Source organism: Equus asinus, chromosome 13 (genome assembly GCF_041296235.1).
Source record: "Equus asinus isolate D_3611 breed Donkey chromosome 13, EquAss-T2T_v2, whole genome shotgun sequence".
Taxonomy (NCBI): Eukaryota; Metazoa; Chordata; class Mammalia; order Perissodactyla; family Equidae; genus Equus; species Equus asinus.
The window spans coordinates 5,189,813-5,204,741 of record NC_091802.1 but is presented as its reverse complement, the minus strand read 5'-3'; the positions used below and the strand labels follow the sequence as shown (position 1 = coordinate 5,204,741).

The 14,929-nt window shown below is 44.9% G+C and overlaps 1 protein-coding gene across 2 annotated transcripts in view; it reads right to left on the bottom strand.

Moving 5' to 3' along the window:
* Positions 1 to 1,124: 1,124 nt before the first annotated feature.
* PMP22 (peripheral myelin protein 22) overlaps positions 1,125 to 14,929 on the bottom strand; it is a 32,399-nt gene continuing 18,594 nt past the window's right edge. For both annotated transcript variants that reach the window (XM_014864189.3, XM_014864187.3), the window contains exons 4-5: positions 10,435 to 10,575; positions 1,125 to 2,423 (exon numbers count right to left, since the gene is read on the bottom strand). In XM_014864189.3, the coding sequence (XP_014719675.1) occupies positions 2,260 to 2,423; positions 10,435 to 10,575 (305 nt within the window). In that variant the 3' untranslated portion in view covers positions 1,125 to 2,259. The remainder of the gene's footprint in view (positions 2,424 to 10,434; positions 10,576 to 14,929) is intronic.

The window sequence follows — 14,929 nt, the reverse complement described above, 5'->3', positions numbered from 1 at the left end:
CGTTAGCACATCAGAATCTGAGGAGACTGGGCCAGCTCAGAGGTTGTGCTCCTGGTTGCGTGCTGTGATCACCAGCAGGGTTCTTTAAACGGTTCAAGGCACGGTGGGTCCCACCACAGACACAAGGAATCCAAGTCTCTGGAAGATTCTAAGGTGCAGCCTGGTATCGAAAATTCCCCAGAACAATCAATATTTCCTAATACCCCTTTATTGCAACATTTGTGACGAACCCTAATCTACAGATTGCTTTCTACCTACCAGTCACTATGCCAAGCGTTTTACACATATCGTCTCCTTTTATTCTCTGCAATCCTATAAACTTGGCATTGGCGTCCTCATCTTACAGATGAGGAAACAGAATCTTAGAGTTTAAGTAACGTGTCCAACCTCACACAGCTGGTGCGGGCAGAGGACAAATTCGAATCCAAGCTGCCTCATTTGTTATACTCTTCATTACAATGTAGTTGTTATTTGCTTGTGCCTCTCACTAAAATGTGACCTGTTGAGACTGAGAATTACGTTCTTTTTTTTTCTTGATCTCTGGTGCTCAGTTCAACAGAGGGGCTCAGTAAATATTGAAGAATACTGAGCGCATCACTAGCTTGATGTACCACAGATGCACAGTAAAAGGTCAATGGGTAAAAATGAGTATGAGCGAGACACAGCCTAGAAACCCGGAACTGGAGGACACGGTCGGCCCTTCCCTCCCTCAGGACAGTGTTAGGCACTCAGCTGATGCCAACTCATGTTTTTTCTGAAAGTCTGGCCTCAGGTCACCATCTTGTGGGCTTTCCACCATACCATGCTGCCCCTCCTTCTAAAGGTTAGGGATCTGTGCTACTTATGCTAAGATTCCCCTTTTTAGGTGACAGCATCACACGCCTCCGTGGACCCAGGCGGGTCATCAGAGAACAGAGCACGAGAGAGAGGGTTGAGAACATGAACACTCCAGTCCACTTGCAGCTTCCATTTCAGCAACACTTCCTGGCCCTCTCCAATTAGCTCTTCTGGAAGGCACAACATGCTCCCTGTAGCCTGTACACAAGCTCTGATTTTAGTCCCTCCACTCTGACGTGTCCCTCGCACTCACCCCCAGGTCCCCACAAAAACCCAGGAGAGATGAGTGAGTTACTCTGATGTTTATTTTAATGCATCTTAGTCCACACAGTTCTGGTATAAAATCAGAAAAAGCAAAGCGAGAGAAAAAAAAAAAGGTCTGGAGTCTTAGCATCAGAAGGGCACCGTATATACATCTACAGTTGGTGGCCAATACAAGTCATTGCCAGACAGTCCTTGGAGGCAGAGAACAGTCTAGACCAGCTGAGCCCTGGGAACTCAGTCCCGGGGGGTCTAGAGGCTTGTCCCGATGCTCCGACCGTGAGAGAAATGTGGGGTGATACAGGCTGTGTTTATTATTTATTTATTATAGTAATAATAGCAGCCTAGCCAGGCACAAAAGCAGTTATAAACCATTTATATTACACAGAATTATTCAGGTCTCCATTCTACTTTATGTTGTAAAATTGTTAATTGAATTTCCAGTGAGTCGTTTAGATGATTAGTGATAATAAGGAATGGTAGATACATAGCACCATTTCATAGGTTCGTTGTCACTGATTTCTCATCTAGACAAGTGACCGGGACACCCACCCTCGAGGGCAAGTATTCCAAAGCCACAAGCCACGTTTTTGCCGAGGGCTCCAGTTCGGGGGTTTTCTCCGAGTGTGCGTAAGGATTCACACAGAGGTGCGGGCAGTGTGTGTCTCTGTGTGACGCACGGGGTGACCCACAGTGAGAGAGCTTTGGGCTGTTCGGGTTTTCTACCCACACTTTGGTTGTCTACATGAGGTGGAGTGGGAGGGAGGTATCTCCTTTCAGATGAAAGGGAAGGGGCGAGATGGAGTTATTTTATTTCTGGGCAAAACCAAAAAACCAAAAAACAAAACAAAAATACTGAGCTTGATTATACGTTAGGATGTGAAGTTCCTTAGCTACTTCTTTAAGGTTCAACACAAGGCTGATGGTCAACATATAAAGCAAACAATACTATGTACATATATGTAAAAAGTGTTATAAATAGGTTTTATAAACCATAGATATTATATACATCTTCAACCAACACTAACCCCCCTCAACTGCTTTCTGTTTGGTTTGGTTTGAGTTTGGGTTTTTTGACTAGCATTTTTTTTTTTCTGTTTTCTGGTTTCCTTCCTCCCTTCCCCGTGCTGCTCAGAGCCTCAGACAGCCTGTCTGGGCGCCTCATTCGCGTTTCCGCAAGATCACGTAGACAACGCCGCTGAGGAGAGCCAAGGGGAATGCCACCCAGGCCAGAATGTAGGCGAAGCCATAGGAGTATGCAGAGTCAAGATGCCATTCCGGGTGCCTCACCGTGTAGATGGACGCTGCGCTCATCACGCACAGACCTGCGGAAGGGGAGGACAAGTTGGGTGATGGAGAAGTCATGGTGGGGGTCCCCTCTGCACTATCCCCAGTGCACCTTCCACAGGACCCCGGGCACCTGCCCACACCACTCCCTGCTCTTGACCCCACTCTCTCTCTTTCTCTCTCTCTGTCTCTCTCTCTCTCTGTCTCTCTCTCTCTCACACACACACGCACACACACACACAACAAGTCACTGATCTCTCTTTCTTATAGAGAAGGAAGTGGGCTGCAGGGAGGGCAGGCAACACTGTACCACAAGAGCTTGTCTAACTCTGGAAGGAATCTGCTGCCAGATCCAATAGGAACACGGGGAGCCATCTGCTCTCTGCTTCTAATCTACGTGACCCAGGCCATCATCTCCGAGGTCCCTCGTCAACGTCTCTGCCCCATTTCTTTTCCTTTAAGTGTCACCAATTCCCTGTCAACACCAGGTAGCCAGTGAGAATTCGAGTTGCAAGATAAAGCCATCTGTCTCTTTCCAAGGATGGCTGGGTGTGGGAGCCGCTGGAAACCTGCGAACCACTCTACAAATGGGTGGCGGCGTTATCTGAAACCAGTGCAAGTGAAACGATACTTTGCCACTATCAGAGTAGGGCCCTGGCAAAAGCACCGGGCTCCGTGCAGAACGCAGGGGCAGAGCTCCACGCCAGACCTCCTGGCAGGACTGCTACATGAGAAACGGAGCAAGCAATGCCTGTGGGCACTGCCAGGCAGCACAGGAATGAACACAGAGGGAAAAGAAGGTGCGGCGGAGACAGAAGGACAGGACATGAACGGAAGCAAAGCTGCAGAGGAAGGCGACTATGGGGGCAAGCTCCACTGTACCTGGGCCCTTCCAACAGTTCTTGGTGCCCCCAAGGCTGAGTTTGAAGCCCAAAGAGGGGTGAAAGGGTATCGAATACACAGGTGGGTCAGGCCACCCCTTCCTTGCCCACAATGCAGCCCTCCGGTGTGGGGTGGAGAAAAAAACCAACACCTTGGGCCTCATGAAGCAGGCAAGTTCAAGCGTGACGGCTCATGCCCATGATGGCTGTCAGCATCCCCTGCAGGGGAGGGTCCAGTGATGCTGGCAGCCCAGCCTGGGGCGGCACAAAGCCTGCTCTGTTCCCTCCTGAAAACAGGGTCATTGAGAGGCTCTGAGTGACTCTATTATAAATCCAGCAGGCCATGTGGGATTCCTGTGGTTCCAAAGCTCCCAGCGCCCTGGACCACCTACAGCTAACCTCGCTGCTATTCGGGCTGCTATTTCACTGGACACTGCAACTTTGTTTGAACAAAGTGCAGAAGTGGGAATCCGTCACATTCGCCACCCTGATAAGATTGTCTGTCTGCAAATCAGAGGAGAGAACTCCCACTTGACCGGCCTCTGTTGAGAAAGCCACACAATAGTCTTGGGATTACAGTGGGATCGGATCCAGGACCTACTACCTACAGAAAGTTCAGGAGACAGTGAAGACCTCTGTGTCAGAGGGGAAACCAGAGCTGGTGAATTGTCATTTGAGAAATACAGCAGTGTCGATCCGCTGGGAACACATTTTATTCGCTCTGAGATCTGTGACCCTCCCGTATCTTCCCCCACAGCTCCGCGGCTCACCTCTCCAAAGCGTTAATTCTTGTCTTTAAGAAATATTGAAGTTGTCTCTTTCACTGTATTGGACCTACCTAAAGAGGGCAGGATAAAAAAGAAGCTCACGCAAGGGAGAGAGTGGGGTATAAAGAGAACAGTAAAGGGCCCACGGCAAGGCTCATGGTGGTGGCAAGGCTTCCAAATGGGGCGATGTCTCACCAGCACCGGCATGAAAGATGCCATGGTCGCCGTGTAGACCAGCTGTGCCAGATTTCACTGGCAAAGAGAACATTCCATCTATGACCAAGAGGAAGGGAGAAAGGCAGGCTACCCAAGTGAGGTGACTAACTGGATGGCTTAATTTAAACGACATTTGCCCCAGTAGAATCTCAGAAGTAAATGAATTTAAGCTTCACTTCAATAAGCAAGAAGCTTAGACACTTACAAAGCCAAGGAGAGGATACACACTTTATAATTACCGTTGTCAGAAGACTGATGTTTTAGAGAATATATCATTACAAGGCTGTCTGTATAGAACGCAATAGATGTGCCCTGGAATATAGAGTAGGTAATGCCATCCAATAGCCCCTAAAAGGTGAGCACGCCTCCCAAGAAGTGGGCTGTGACTCATTTTCTCCGCAGCCAGCAGGTGGAGCTGCATTTATGAAGGTCCCTCATGGGGAAGGTGAGTGAGGCTACTGACACACAGGCAGCCCTTCCGCTTCCCCACAGATGAGTAGTCTGTGCTGCGGCAGATGGGGATGCCCTGGGAGAGGCCTGAGTCTGGGAGTGGAGGCCAGCTTTAAGTGGAAGGACACTGACCCTTTCCAGACAACATAAAGGTGCTGGCCATTCAAGAGTTGACAAGAGTTTCTACCTGCCTCAGGATGGCTGGGTCTGCAACAACGCCCTGAATTTCTACCTCAGGCCCTCTTGAAGAGGAGCCCTCGAGCCCTCTTGAGTAGTGACAATAACCACAGGTGAGTGATTGGAGCCAGATTCTTTGGAAGGGAGCAACCAAGAGGCCAAAGGCAAAGGAAGACATGGAGGGAGTTCTCGATACTTCCTTATCTCCATTCTGTTTGGTTCAGTAAACATGCAGTGAGTGCCTGCTGTGTGCAGGCACTGTTCTGGATGCTGAATATGCCAAGACAAATGATACACGGCCCCTGCCATCAAGGATGAGGGTCATCCAGAAACACACATGTCAGGAGAGACTTCCAATATAATACGATGTGATTTCAAGAAGGGGAAAGTGAAACACACCCAATGCCCTCAGAGCACAGGTGAGCGCTGAATCCAAACTGGGGCCTGGAGAAGCCTGAAGGGGGAGACTGTGCTTGACCTGGGTCTAAAGGATGTGTAAGAGGTAGCCAGGTAAAGACAGGTGGGAAGGGTCTCCCAGGTAGAAGAAAGAACATGAGAGAGGCAAGGAAGCCTGAGAGAGCTTGGTGGAAACCCCCAGCAAGTCATGATGAGAGTCTCCCGTAACGGGGGAGGGGAGTGTAAGAGGAGCTGAGAGCTCACTGAGGCCAGGAGAGAGGGGGCCTTAAGTGGCATGATGAGGAAGTGTGGTGAGAAGAATGTCTTCAGCAGAGGAGAAACATGATCAGATGTGTGCTTTAGAAAGACCACTCCAGCAGGAGTGCGAGAAATGGATTTAGGGGTGAGGACAAGGTGGGGGCAGGAAGGTGCATGAGTTGGCTTTTGCACAGCCGCAATGGTTTTAGTGCATAAAAGAAAAGAAATGGGCACAATGTAGAGGATGCTACCCGGTGTCAGGACCCTGTAGTGGACTGGATATGGAGTGAGGGAGAGGGGACTCTGGCAGGATTGCCCTGGTGGGTTAACTCTATCTGGGAAAACGGTGATGTCTTGGAAGCCAAGGGAATAAACAGTTTCCTGGAGTGAATAGTCAACAGTATTGAAATGAGTGGAGGAATTCAGCAAAAGGCTTGAAAGAGTACATCAATGACCTTCGCAAAAGCAATTCATTTGAGAGCCTGGAGTGGAAGCCAGAGTGAACTTGACTACAAAGTGAACATTGGGTGAGACCTCCGAGACCGTCAGTGGGAGGGGTCTCTGTGGTGTTGGTCTGCTGGGTGAGAGCCTGTGTCTCACCCCACCTCATTCTTCCAGCAATGAGGTGGGGCAGGAAGAGGCTGGAAGGTCCGGTGCCCTGAAAGCGTTGGGCTCTATGTCTGACCTACACGGAGCCTTCTCAGAACTACTGGCCCAGTTTCCATTTTCAGCATCCATGTGACCTGTGCTGCCCAGAAAGTCACCATTGCACTACTGGGTTCTGATCTGGGCACAGCCAGTGTAACATCGGGAACGACTCACTCACAGCGACGGTTTCTAATTGTGGAATCCGACTGAAGCTATCTTTGAAGCACTCAGAACAGGGAGGGCACTGGGCTTTTATTCAGCCCCCTGATTCTTTTATTCTAAATGCCCTATATCCATATCGATCCGTGTAAAACAAAACAAACACGAGAAACAGAAAAAGTCAAAGTCACTCCGGCCTCTCCTTCTACCATCCTTGCTGTTCGTTTTAACCACAATAAATAGTAGTTACATATGTGACCCGAGTTTGATTCTGCCAAGGGAACACAATCATCCAGTCATCCAACAAGTAGGTATTCAGGGCCTTCTGTGTGGCATGCACGGAGTTCGCTGCTGGGTGTATGTAGTGAAATAAACCAACACATGCGAATGTTTCTTTCAGGTCTGCATCTATGAGAATTTCTTGATGTTTTCCCATCTAGTGCAACCCAACCCAGCAGAGCTAGGGCAAGGATATCTACTCCCTGGGAAGAGATGGCTACAGGGTTCTGAAAATAAGAATGACTCCAAAATCCAAATGCAGAATCAGGACGGCCCTTCTCTAAGAAGGGAGTTTAGAAGAATCAATGGCTCATGAATGGGATGAGCTGTTGGTGGGGAAATATCCTAGAGGAATTTACATGGGATTAGGAGCAGTTTAATGGCTACGCCAGTGATTCCCAACCCTGGATGAATCTCAGAGTCACCCAGGGAGTGGCCCCACCCAAGAGCTTTTAAATGGGACTCTCTAGGGATGACGCCTGAGCACTGGCATTTTTAAAAAAGCACCCCTTCATAAAACAGTCATTCTGATGGGTCGGTAAGATTGAAAAGCACTGAACTAGACGTAGGCGCCTCTCAATACGTCTTCAGGAAGCAGCCAACCTGAGAAGTATGTAATCAAGGAAAGATAGCTCTTAAATGTGAGACTTGTGGCTTATTATGAAATGGAGAAGGGATGATGCAGCAGACCAGGTAGACCTGTAACCACACGCAGAGCTGTAATCTAGAGCAAGGCAGACAGCTCCTGAATCCACAGTCAGCCCCAAGAGCCCCAAATACCTTCCGCCTGCCTTTCCTGCACACTCGTGTGCGTGATCTATAAAGACCACAGCTGGGCCCTCCAAAGGGAAGCTGTGCAGAGATAATCCAGCCTGCAACAGCCACTTGGGAGACTCAGCAAATTCTGGTGGCTTCTGCTTAAAATGCCTCTGTGTTCAAAGATGCGTCTGCAGGCTCTCTCCTAGACTTTACCTCCCATGACCGTGGGGCCACTTTCTTCCTCCTTCCTCCTTTCCTCCCTCCCTCTGTCCTTTCCTTTCTGTTTTTGTTTTTCGTTTGATTGTTTTAGCTTTTCTCATTTCTCCTTGATGTTAAGCTGCCATTTTTCAAGGCTGTCATCAGCCCTTCTCTCCAACAATGCTCCCCTAATTTTCTCTCTACTTCCTGGCTGCTTAATAGGCTGTGAGTTGGGAAACACACATGACAGAGGGGTTTAGAATCATCAGGCATGAAGAGTCAAGAAATCTCTGAGTGAAGTCCCTAACCATTTTAGTTCTCAACTTTAGTAGAAAAACCTACAGCAAGTTCAAACGCAACATTCCAGAAACCTGAGGTTCCTAAAAAGACTCTCTTTCACATCATTTTGACTGGAGTTAAGAAGCACAGAAAATTCTTAGGACTTATAAATGACATCTGCTATTTTCGCTTAACATTTCTAACTCAGGAGAACTTCCTGTTCAAATATGGACCGCTAAACTGACAAACTGATAACCAAAAGTGAGGTCTCATGAGAGATAAGAAGCTATATTTGAAGGGGGTAAGGAAAGAACAAATCATGTGCTTTTAAATTCAGAGGTTTTCATAGCAGAGTTCTTTTTCTAAAAGGCTTGTACTGAGTTCGAACGAGAGTCAAAACAGTGAAGCGAGCACGGATTAGTAAACAAGCTGTGGAAGATTAGAAAATCTCAGCGCCTAAGGGTTTTTGGCTGAACTGAAATACTGTCACACACAAGGTGCAGTGACAACATGCGTGACTTAATGGCTCTTATCTCTGGACTTTGGGTTTTGACTGAAAATGATATTGCTAAAAAGACATTTGGAGACATTTAGAGAATTTAAAGCTGAAATCTGTCACAGGAAGAAGGGAGACGCAGGTGCTCTCTGCTCCAAGAAGGCTGTCAACAGGCACTTAGCTCCTCTCAGTCCAATGGTTTCAGTCTGGCTAGTTCTGATGGTGTAGACTCCTATTCATCTCAGATGTTTAAGCCCATGAGAATAATAAATGGTGCAAATTTGCATTGATCTTCCGCTGGAAATCAGGTTCAAAGAAAGATCAGATAAAAAGCAGAGTTTCTGCCTTGGATTTTGCGTCCCTTAAAAGTTTTGCTATCTCTAACTAGAAGGAAGTACCTATCCATATTCACTCCACATGGTATGAGAGGGAGTGGAGGCAGTCAGTGGTCCTTGCATGAGCTGGGTGTTCATTTACGCTTTCCCAATTTCAGTTAATTTATCAGTAAAATAACAAGTTCGTATAGATCAAATATAAGTATTTTATGAAACTTCTGGTTGCTAAGTCTGTATTACTTTATCTTGAGGATACATTCATCGATACAATGGATTTGATTATCATTGATATGGAACTATAAACAGTAAGCCATAAAAGAAATCCAAGAATACATGCTAGTTTTCTATATTACTGCTGGAAACAGAGTGAATGATAACTCTGCTTCTAACGTACCTAGAAATCTCACTGCATTATTAGCAGTTTAACAAAGCTGGCAGCGCTCCGGGAGCCTGGCTTGCTGTAATAAAACCTGTGCAACAGGAAAGCACTATTTGGTTTTGAAATCCCCAAACTGTGCATATTGAAATGTTATATTTAAATATTTAATGAGAAGTGGCTCTCTAGCTTACTTCCTTTTTCCAGGAAAGGGCAACTCTCTGGCTTCTAGAAAAGGTCATCAACATTCAACTTCAGACTGTCTTGCCACATAGCCCTGTGTAAGCCATTATTTCTGCACATCCATCCGTCCATCCAGGACATATGGGCTGTTTCAACCCTCCAATGACTGCTCCTGAGCACAGGATGGTGACTCAGTACCGGGGACATTCTGACAACTAACTCAAACAAGAGATGCTACTCCCTTTGCCTACTCTGAGGGTCCGAATCCAGAACATTTCACAGTGCCCAGGTGTTCTCTGGTACCTATGGAGCTTGTGATTTATTCACTTGGACTGTAGAATCCACCACCACATCTGCCTCTTATTTCTCTCCAATGCCCTGCTGCCTCAGTCCACTGGCAGTTAATGGGCAGTAGGACAAGAGTCAATGACATGAGACGATGGCCAGAATCTAGAGACAAAAGTTGGAAGATGCCACCCTCTGTAATAGAAGCTTCTAGAAGTCTGCACATTTTGCATACGGGTAATCTGTCCCATGGGGGAACTTGAAAGCAGTTTAGTGGGGAGATGGAGACCACTCATGTTCTCATGGCCTCATGTTTGGAAATGATGGCACATTATGCAGAGGTGCCAAAATGAAGACACCTGAGGATGACAACAGTAAATCAAAGCCAGTGGGCTCTAGGAGCTGGAGTAAAGGAGAGCAAGAATTTGTCAGCGCGGCTTCATCACCGCTTAGAGGTAGGAGACACATACCTGAGAGCAACCGTGGCAGCTCTCAGCAGCACAGCAGGGCCATCTCCATGCTGAAGCAGGGCTGGCTCCTTGGGCAGACTGTAATCTACAGAAATCCGCCCTAAGACTGGCCCTTGCTCTACTGATACCCTCAGCATTTGCCTCTGATCATGTGCCCCCCTTGCAGCTTAATTCCTGGCCATAGGTCTAACTCGGTTAGGGACCTTCCTTCCAGAGCCCCTAAGTCTTGTTTCCTATACACCTCATTCCATGGAGAAGCGGAGATTTCCCAGATTCTAAGGTATATGTACACACACACACACACCCCTGTACTTTACAAAAACCATCCGATGAGCAGACTCATGAACATCAGCCATTCTAGGGCCACATCTTTCTACTTATTGACCATTTCATAACCTCAGATAGGCCCAGCTTCTACTTTATTATGTCCAACTTACCAGCAAGGATCTGGAAGATTCCAGTGATGTAAAACCGACCCCCCTTGGTGAGGGTGAAGAGCTGGCAGAAGAACAGGAACAGGGACAGGACGCTGAAGATGATGGACAGGATCATGGTGGCCTGGACAGACTGCAGCCATTCTGGGGGGAGGAGACACCAGGTTAGGAAAAGCCACCATGGCCAGGGAAGGGCTCTGCCACGAGGACTGTGGGGCCTGGCGCACCCTGAGCCCTGAGAGCCACAGCGCTCCCAGGCAGCAGGAGCCCTCCTTGACGAGCAGAACTCAGACAATTCGCTTTTGCACTCTTAAAAGTCATTCTTTATTTCACTGCTTCTCTTGGAGAAAAAATGTATAGTACGTGTTTAACTGTGGACACTGTAAGAAAAGACTGTAAGAAAATATCTGGTGCCACCACCAGGAGTTAAACTCAAGTTAAAATATATCAAATTCCAGGGGCCAGGCCCCAGGCGTAGTGGTTAAGTTCTGCCTTCTCTGCTTCTGTGGCCTGGGTTTGCAGGTTCGGAATTCAGGCACGGACCTACACCACTTGCCAGCCATGCTGTGGTGGTGACCCACATATAAAGTGGCAGAAGACTGGCACAGATGTTAGCTCAGAGCTAATCTTCCTCAGCAAAAAAAAAAGAAGAAAGAAAAAAATTGAATTCCCTTCCAGTGTTTTTGCCAAATGTGTTATTTACATATATGTGTGTGTGTTAAAGAAGGTCCAAGACCCTCCCACTGCCTCTCTTTTCTTGTCCTCAGGGGTTTTTGAAGGGCTTATTGGAACCCTTACATTCCGAGAATAGTTTAAAACCACTGTTCAAAATATCAGCATCCCCAAGGAGATATAGAGATCATGGGGATGGCTAGGAAGAAGAAAATGGCATTGGAGCCAAAACTAATTTTGTAGAAAATTAGAAGAAAATGCTGATGGAGAACAGCATGCTTTATCTGGCTATTAAAATCCATTTGCTCGGCCAAACTGTATCATGTCTTGGTCAGTCTTGATCCTTGTCATTAGCCTCAGCACAGAGCAGTCTGTGCTCAATCAGACCATCAGATAGGACCATGGATTATACTTCTGCATCTTTGTTGACCCCCTAGCCTTAGATCAAACCTCGAAGCTTCCAACTGAAATGCAGGCAAGAAAGAGAATTCTGCAGTTCACCATTGACTGCAAAATAATGTCACTTCAGGAAGGAAGCAGAAGAGGAAACACTGGGTTCAGCACTCAGAGCACTACGTGTCCACCTCGAGAGCCGCAGCAGGCCTTGCCCGCCTGTCACTGCGTCCTTTCTTCCAAGTGCCAAAGAATCGCTGGGGCCAGCGCCGCTCTAAACAAGAAAAAGCGACTGGAAGAGCCACAGGCTTTTACCCCCTCAGCTCAGTAACTGGCTGATGATGGCTTAGAAAAACACGTCAACGCTTAACACGTATTCAAAGGTATGAATCCTGGATGGTTTGTAATTAATAACCGAATAAGATGAACCTGGTTCGAGTTACAAACAGCTCATGGCAGAATTTTAAGGGTGCCGGTGAGAGTAACTGTTACTACTGTTTCACGTAAGACTTTTCCAGGCACCGACTGGAAGCATTTTAGAACTGGAAGAAACGCGAGAGATCCACTAATCCCACTCCTTTGTATGAAAGAGATCTCCGGGGATGTTTCAAAGAGCCCAACTGGCTCAGCCAAATCTGGGAGGCCTTTGACTCCAGTCTAGTATTCTTTCCACTATGACGGAACACGTGCTTCTTTTATTTCTCAATTTCTTTGTCAATTAAGGTAACAAAATAATGTCTGATGAGTTGTGAGCCATCTTGACTTCATTTTTATATATCCCTAATTAAATCTGTTTGACGTTATCCGACATGGTCATTCTTCTGGAGGAGCAGTCTGCAAACTAATGTTGCCATAATATTATTTTTAAAAAATAAACCAATTATCCAGCACTCTGGTAGGTGAAGTTAGCTAATTGAAAGAAATCTGAGACCCAAATCCAGAACTAAAACAAACAATGATTCAGTTTTGCTGGGAAATGTCCTTCAATGTGCCCCCTCATAAGGAGCAAGCCTGGTGCACATGATGTCCTAGATTTCCTTCTCCAATTCCAAGATCTTTACCTTAGCCTTTACCTGCACTTTCATTAACAACAGGAACTTGTATCAGACCTCATATTTACAGGAAACTCAAATCTTACATATTAAATCTACATGAATTGGAAAAGTCTCTTAGATTTAATAGAGTAACTAAATCCTTCCAGAAACTTCTTTTACCCATAATTTGAAATTTAGTACCAACCCCATAACAACTGAGTTATTTTGCCATTAGCTGTTTCTCATATCAGATCAGAATTAGGGGATCAAGGGAATTTTTATTCAGTGAGCATTTGTTGAACACCTACTGTTTTGAGCCAAGCCCTCTGGTTAGCTCTGGATGATACAAAGTTGAAGAAGTTTTTCAACCATAAGCACAATAAATAAAACACTTACATGAAGATAGTAAGTCCAATTACTTACTATATAATCAATCACAATATATGTGAATGGGTTCAAGTCACCCATTATAAGATGCAGAATTTCATCTTGAATTATATAATTCTCACCTATAGTCTGATACAAGAGATACACCTAAAACAAACAGTCAAAAATCAAAAGATTTTAAGAAGAGGCGCCAGGCAACTAACAGAAAGAAAGCAGGTGTAGTAATAATAGCATCAGACAAAACAGAATTTAAATTGAAAAGGATGAAAGCAGTCAAACAGGGATATTTCGTAGCAAAGAAAGATACAGTTTACCATGAAGAAATAACAGTCATAAAACTTTATGCATATAATAATATGGCCTGAAAAAAGCATAAGGCAAAAAATAATTGAAATATGAGAAGAAATTGATAAAGCCACAATCTTAGTGGAAGACTTTAGTGTATCTCTCAGAACAGATAAATCCAGTAAATCAAAAATACAGTAGGACATAGATTATTTCTATAACAGGATTAACCAATTCAATTAATAGATATATCAAAAATTTGTATCCAAAGAAGAAATATTATAAATCAGATTCAAACACACATGGGACAGTTTTACAAACTATGTAGTAGGCAGCAAGAAAATCTCAAAGAAAGCAGACATGATATAATCACAACTAAAGGCAAACAGAAAGTAGAAATTAAAAGCAAACTAGCCAAAATAAATTTGGAAATTTAAAAATAGTATTCAGGCAATCCCTTGGACAAAGAAATCGAGATGAGAAGTAAACATTTCTGCAGCAAGAAGGATATTGAGATTACCACATGGCCAACCTGCAGGTGGTACCCAAGCAGCCCTCAGAGGGAAATACACACCCTTACAGCATTTATGAGAAAAGCAGTGAAAAGAAATGAACTAAACTTTCAACTCAATAAGTTAGAAAAGAAAGAATTAAATCAATCTAAAATTAATTGACAATACTGATAAAAGCAGAGATTAATGAAATAGAAAAAATGAGACAAAAATACAGTCAATTAAAGTATCTGGTCCTTTGGTGGGGGGGATCAATAAAGTAGACAAATTTTATTAAAGCACATAAAAGAGGTGCTAAAACAGATGGGGCTGGCCTGGTAGCGTAGTGGTTGAGTTTCCACCCTCCCCTTCAGCAGCCCAGAGTTTGTGGGTTCAGATCCCAGGCACGGACATACACACTACTCATCAAACCATGCTGTGGCAGTGTCTCACATACAAAATAGAGGAAGACTGGCACAGTTGTTAGCTCAGGGTTAATCTTCCTCACCAAAAAAAAAAAAGAAAGAAAGAAATGCTAAAGAAACAGAAACATACTATGTTCCTGGATAGAAACGCTCAAAGTAAAGATGCCACTTTTCTCCAAAGTAATCTACAAATTCAACGCTATCCTAATTAATATCCCAACTGAAACTGGACAAAATTCTTGAAAAATTTATTTAAAAGACAACGAGCAATAATAGCCAAGAAAAATTTTGAACCAAACACAACAAAAAACAAAACCAGTGAGGCAGGACATCACCTACCAGATGTCAAACATATAGATATACAAAGCTTATATCATATTTATAATATAAAGTTTTAGCAATTCAAACAATGTAGTATTAGCTATGAAAGAAAAATAAAACAATGGGATAGAGTTAAGACTTTGGAAATATACTGTAAATTTAGTATGTACTAAACAGAGAGTAACATAAACAGTAGGGAAAGAAGAGAACAGATAGTAAGTGGTGTTGGCTATCCACTTGTCAAAAAATGAAATGAGATCTGTAGTTCACATCATTCACAAAATTCAATTCCAGATGCATCGAAGAGCTATGTGTAGAATTAAAAAAGCATGTGATTCACAAAGGAGAAATATGCATGGCCAATAAACATACCTAAAGGTGCTCAACCTCACTAGTAACCAGGAAAATTAAAGCAAAATCCACAAGGAATGTGACACCAATGTTTACCCACCAAATCGGCAAAAATCAAAAAGTTGATATCAACAGAGTC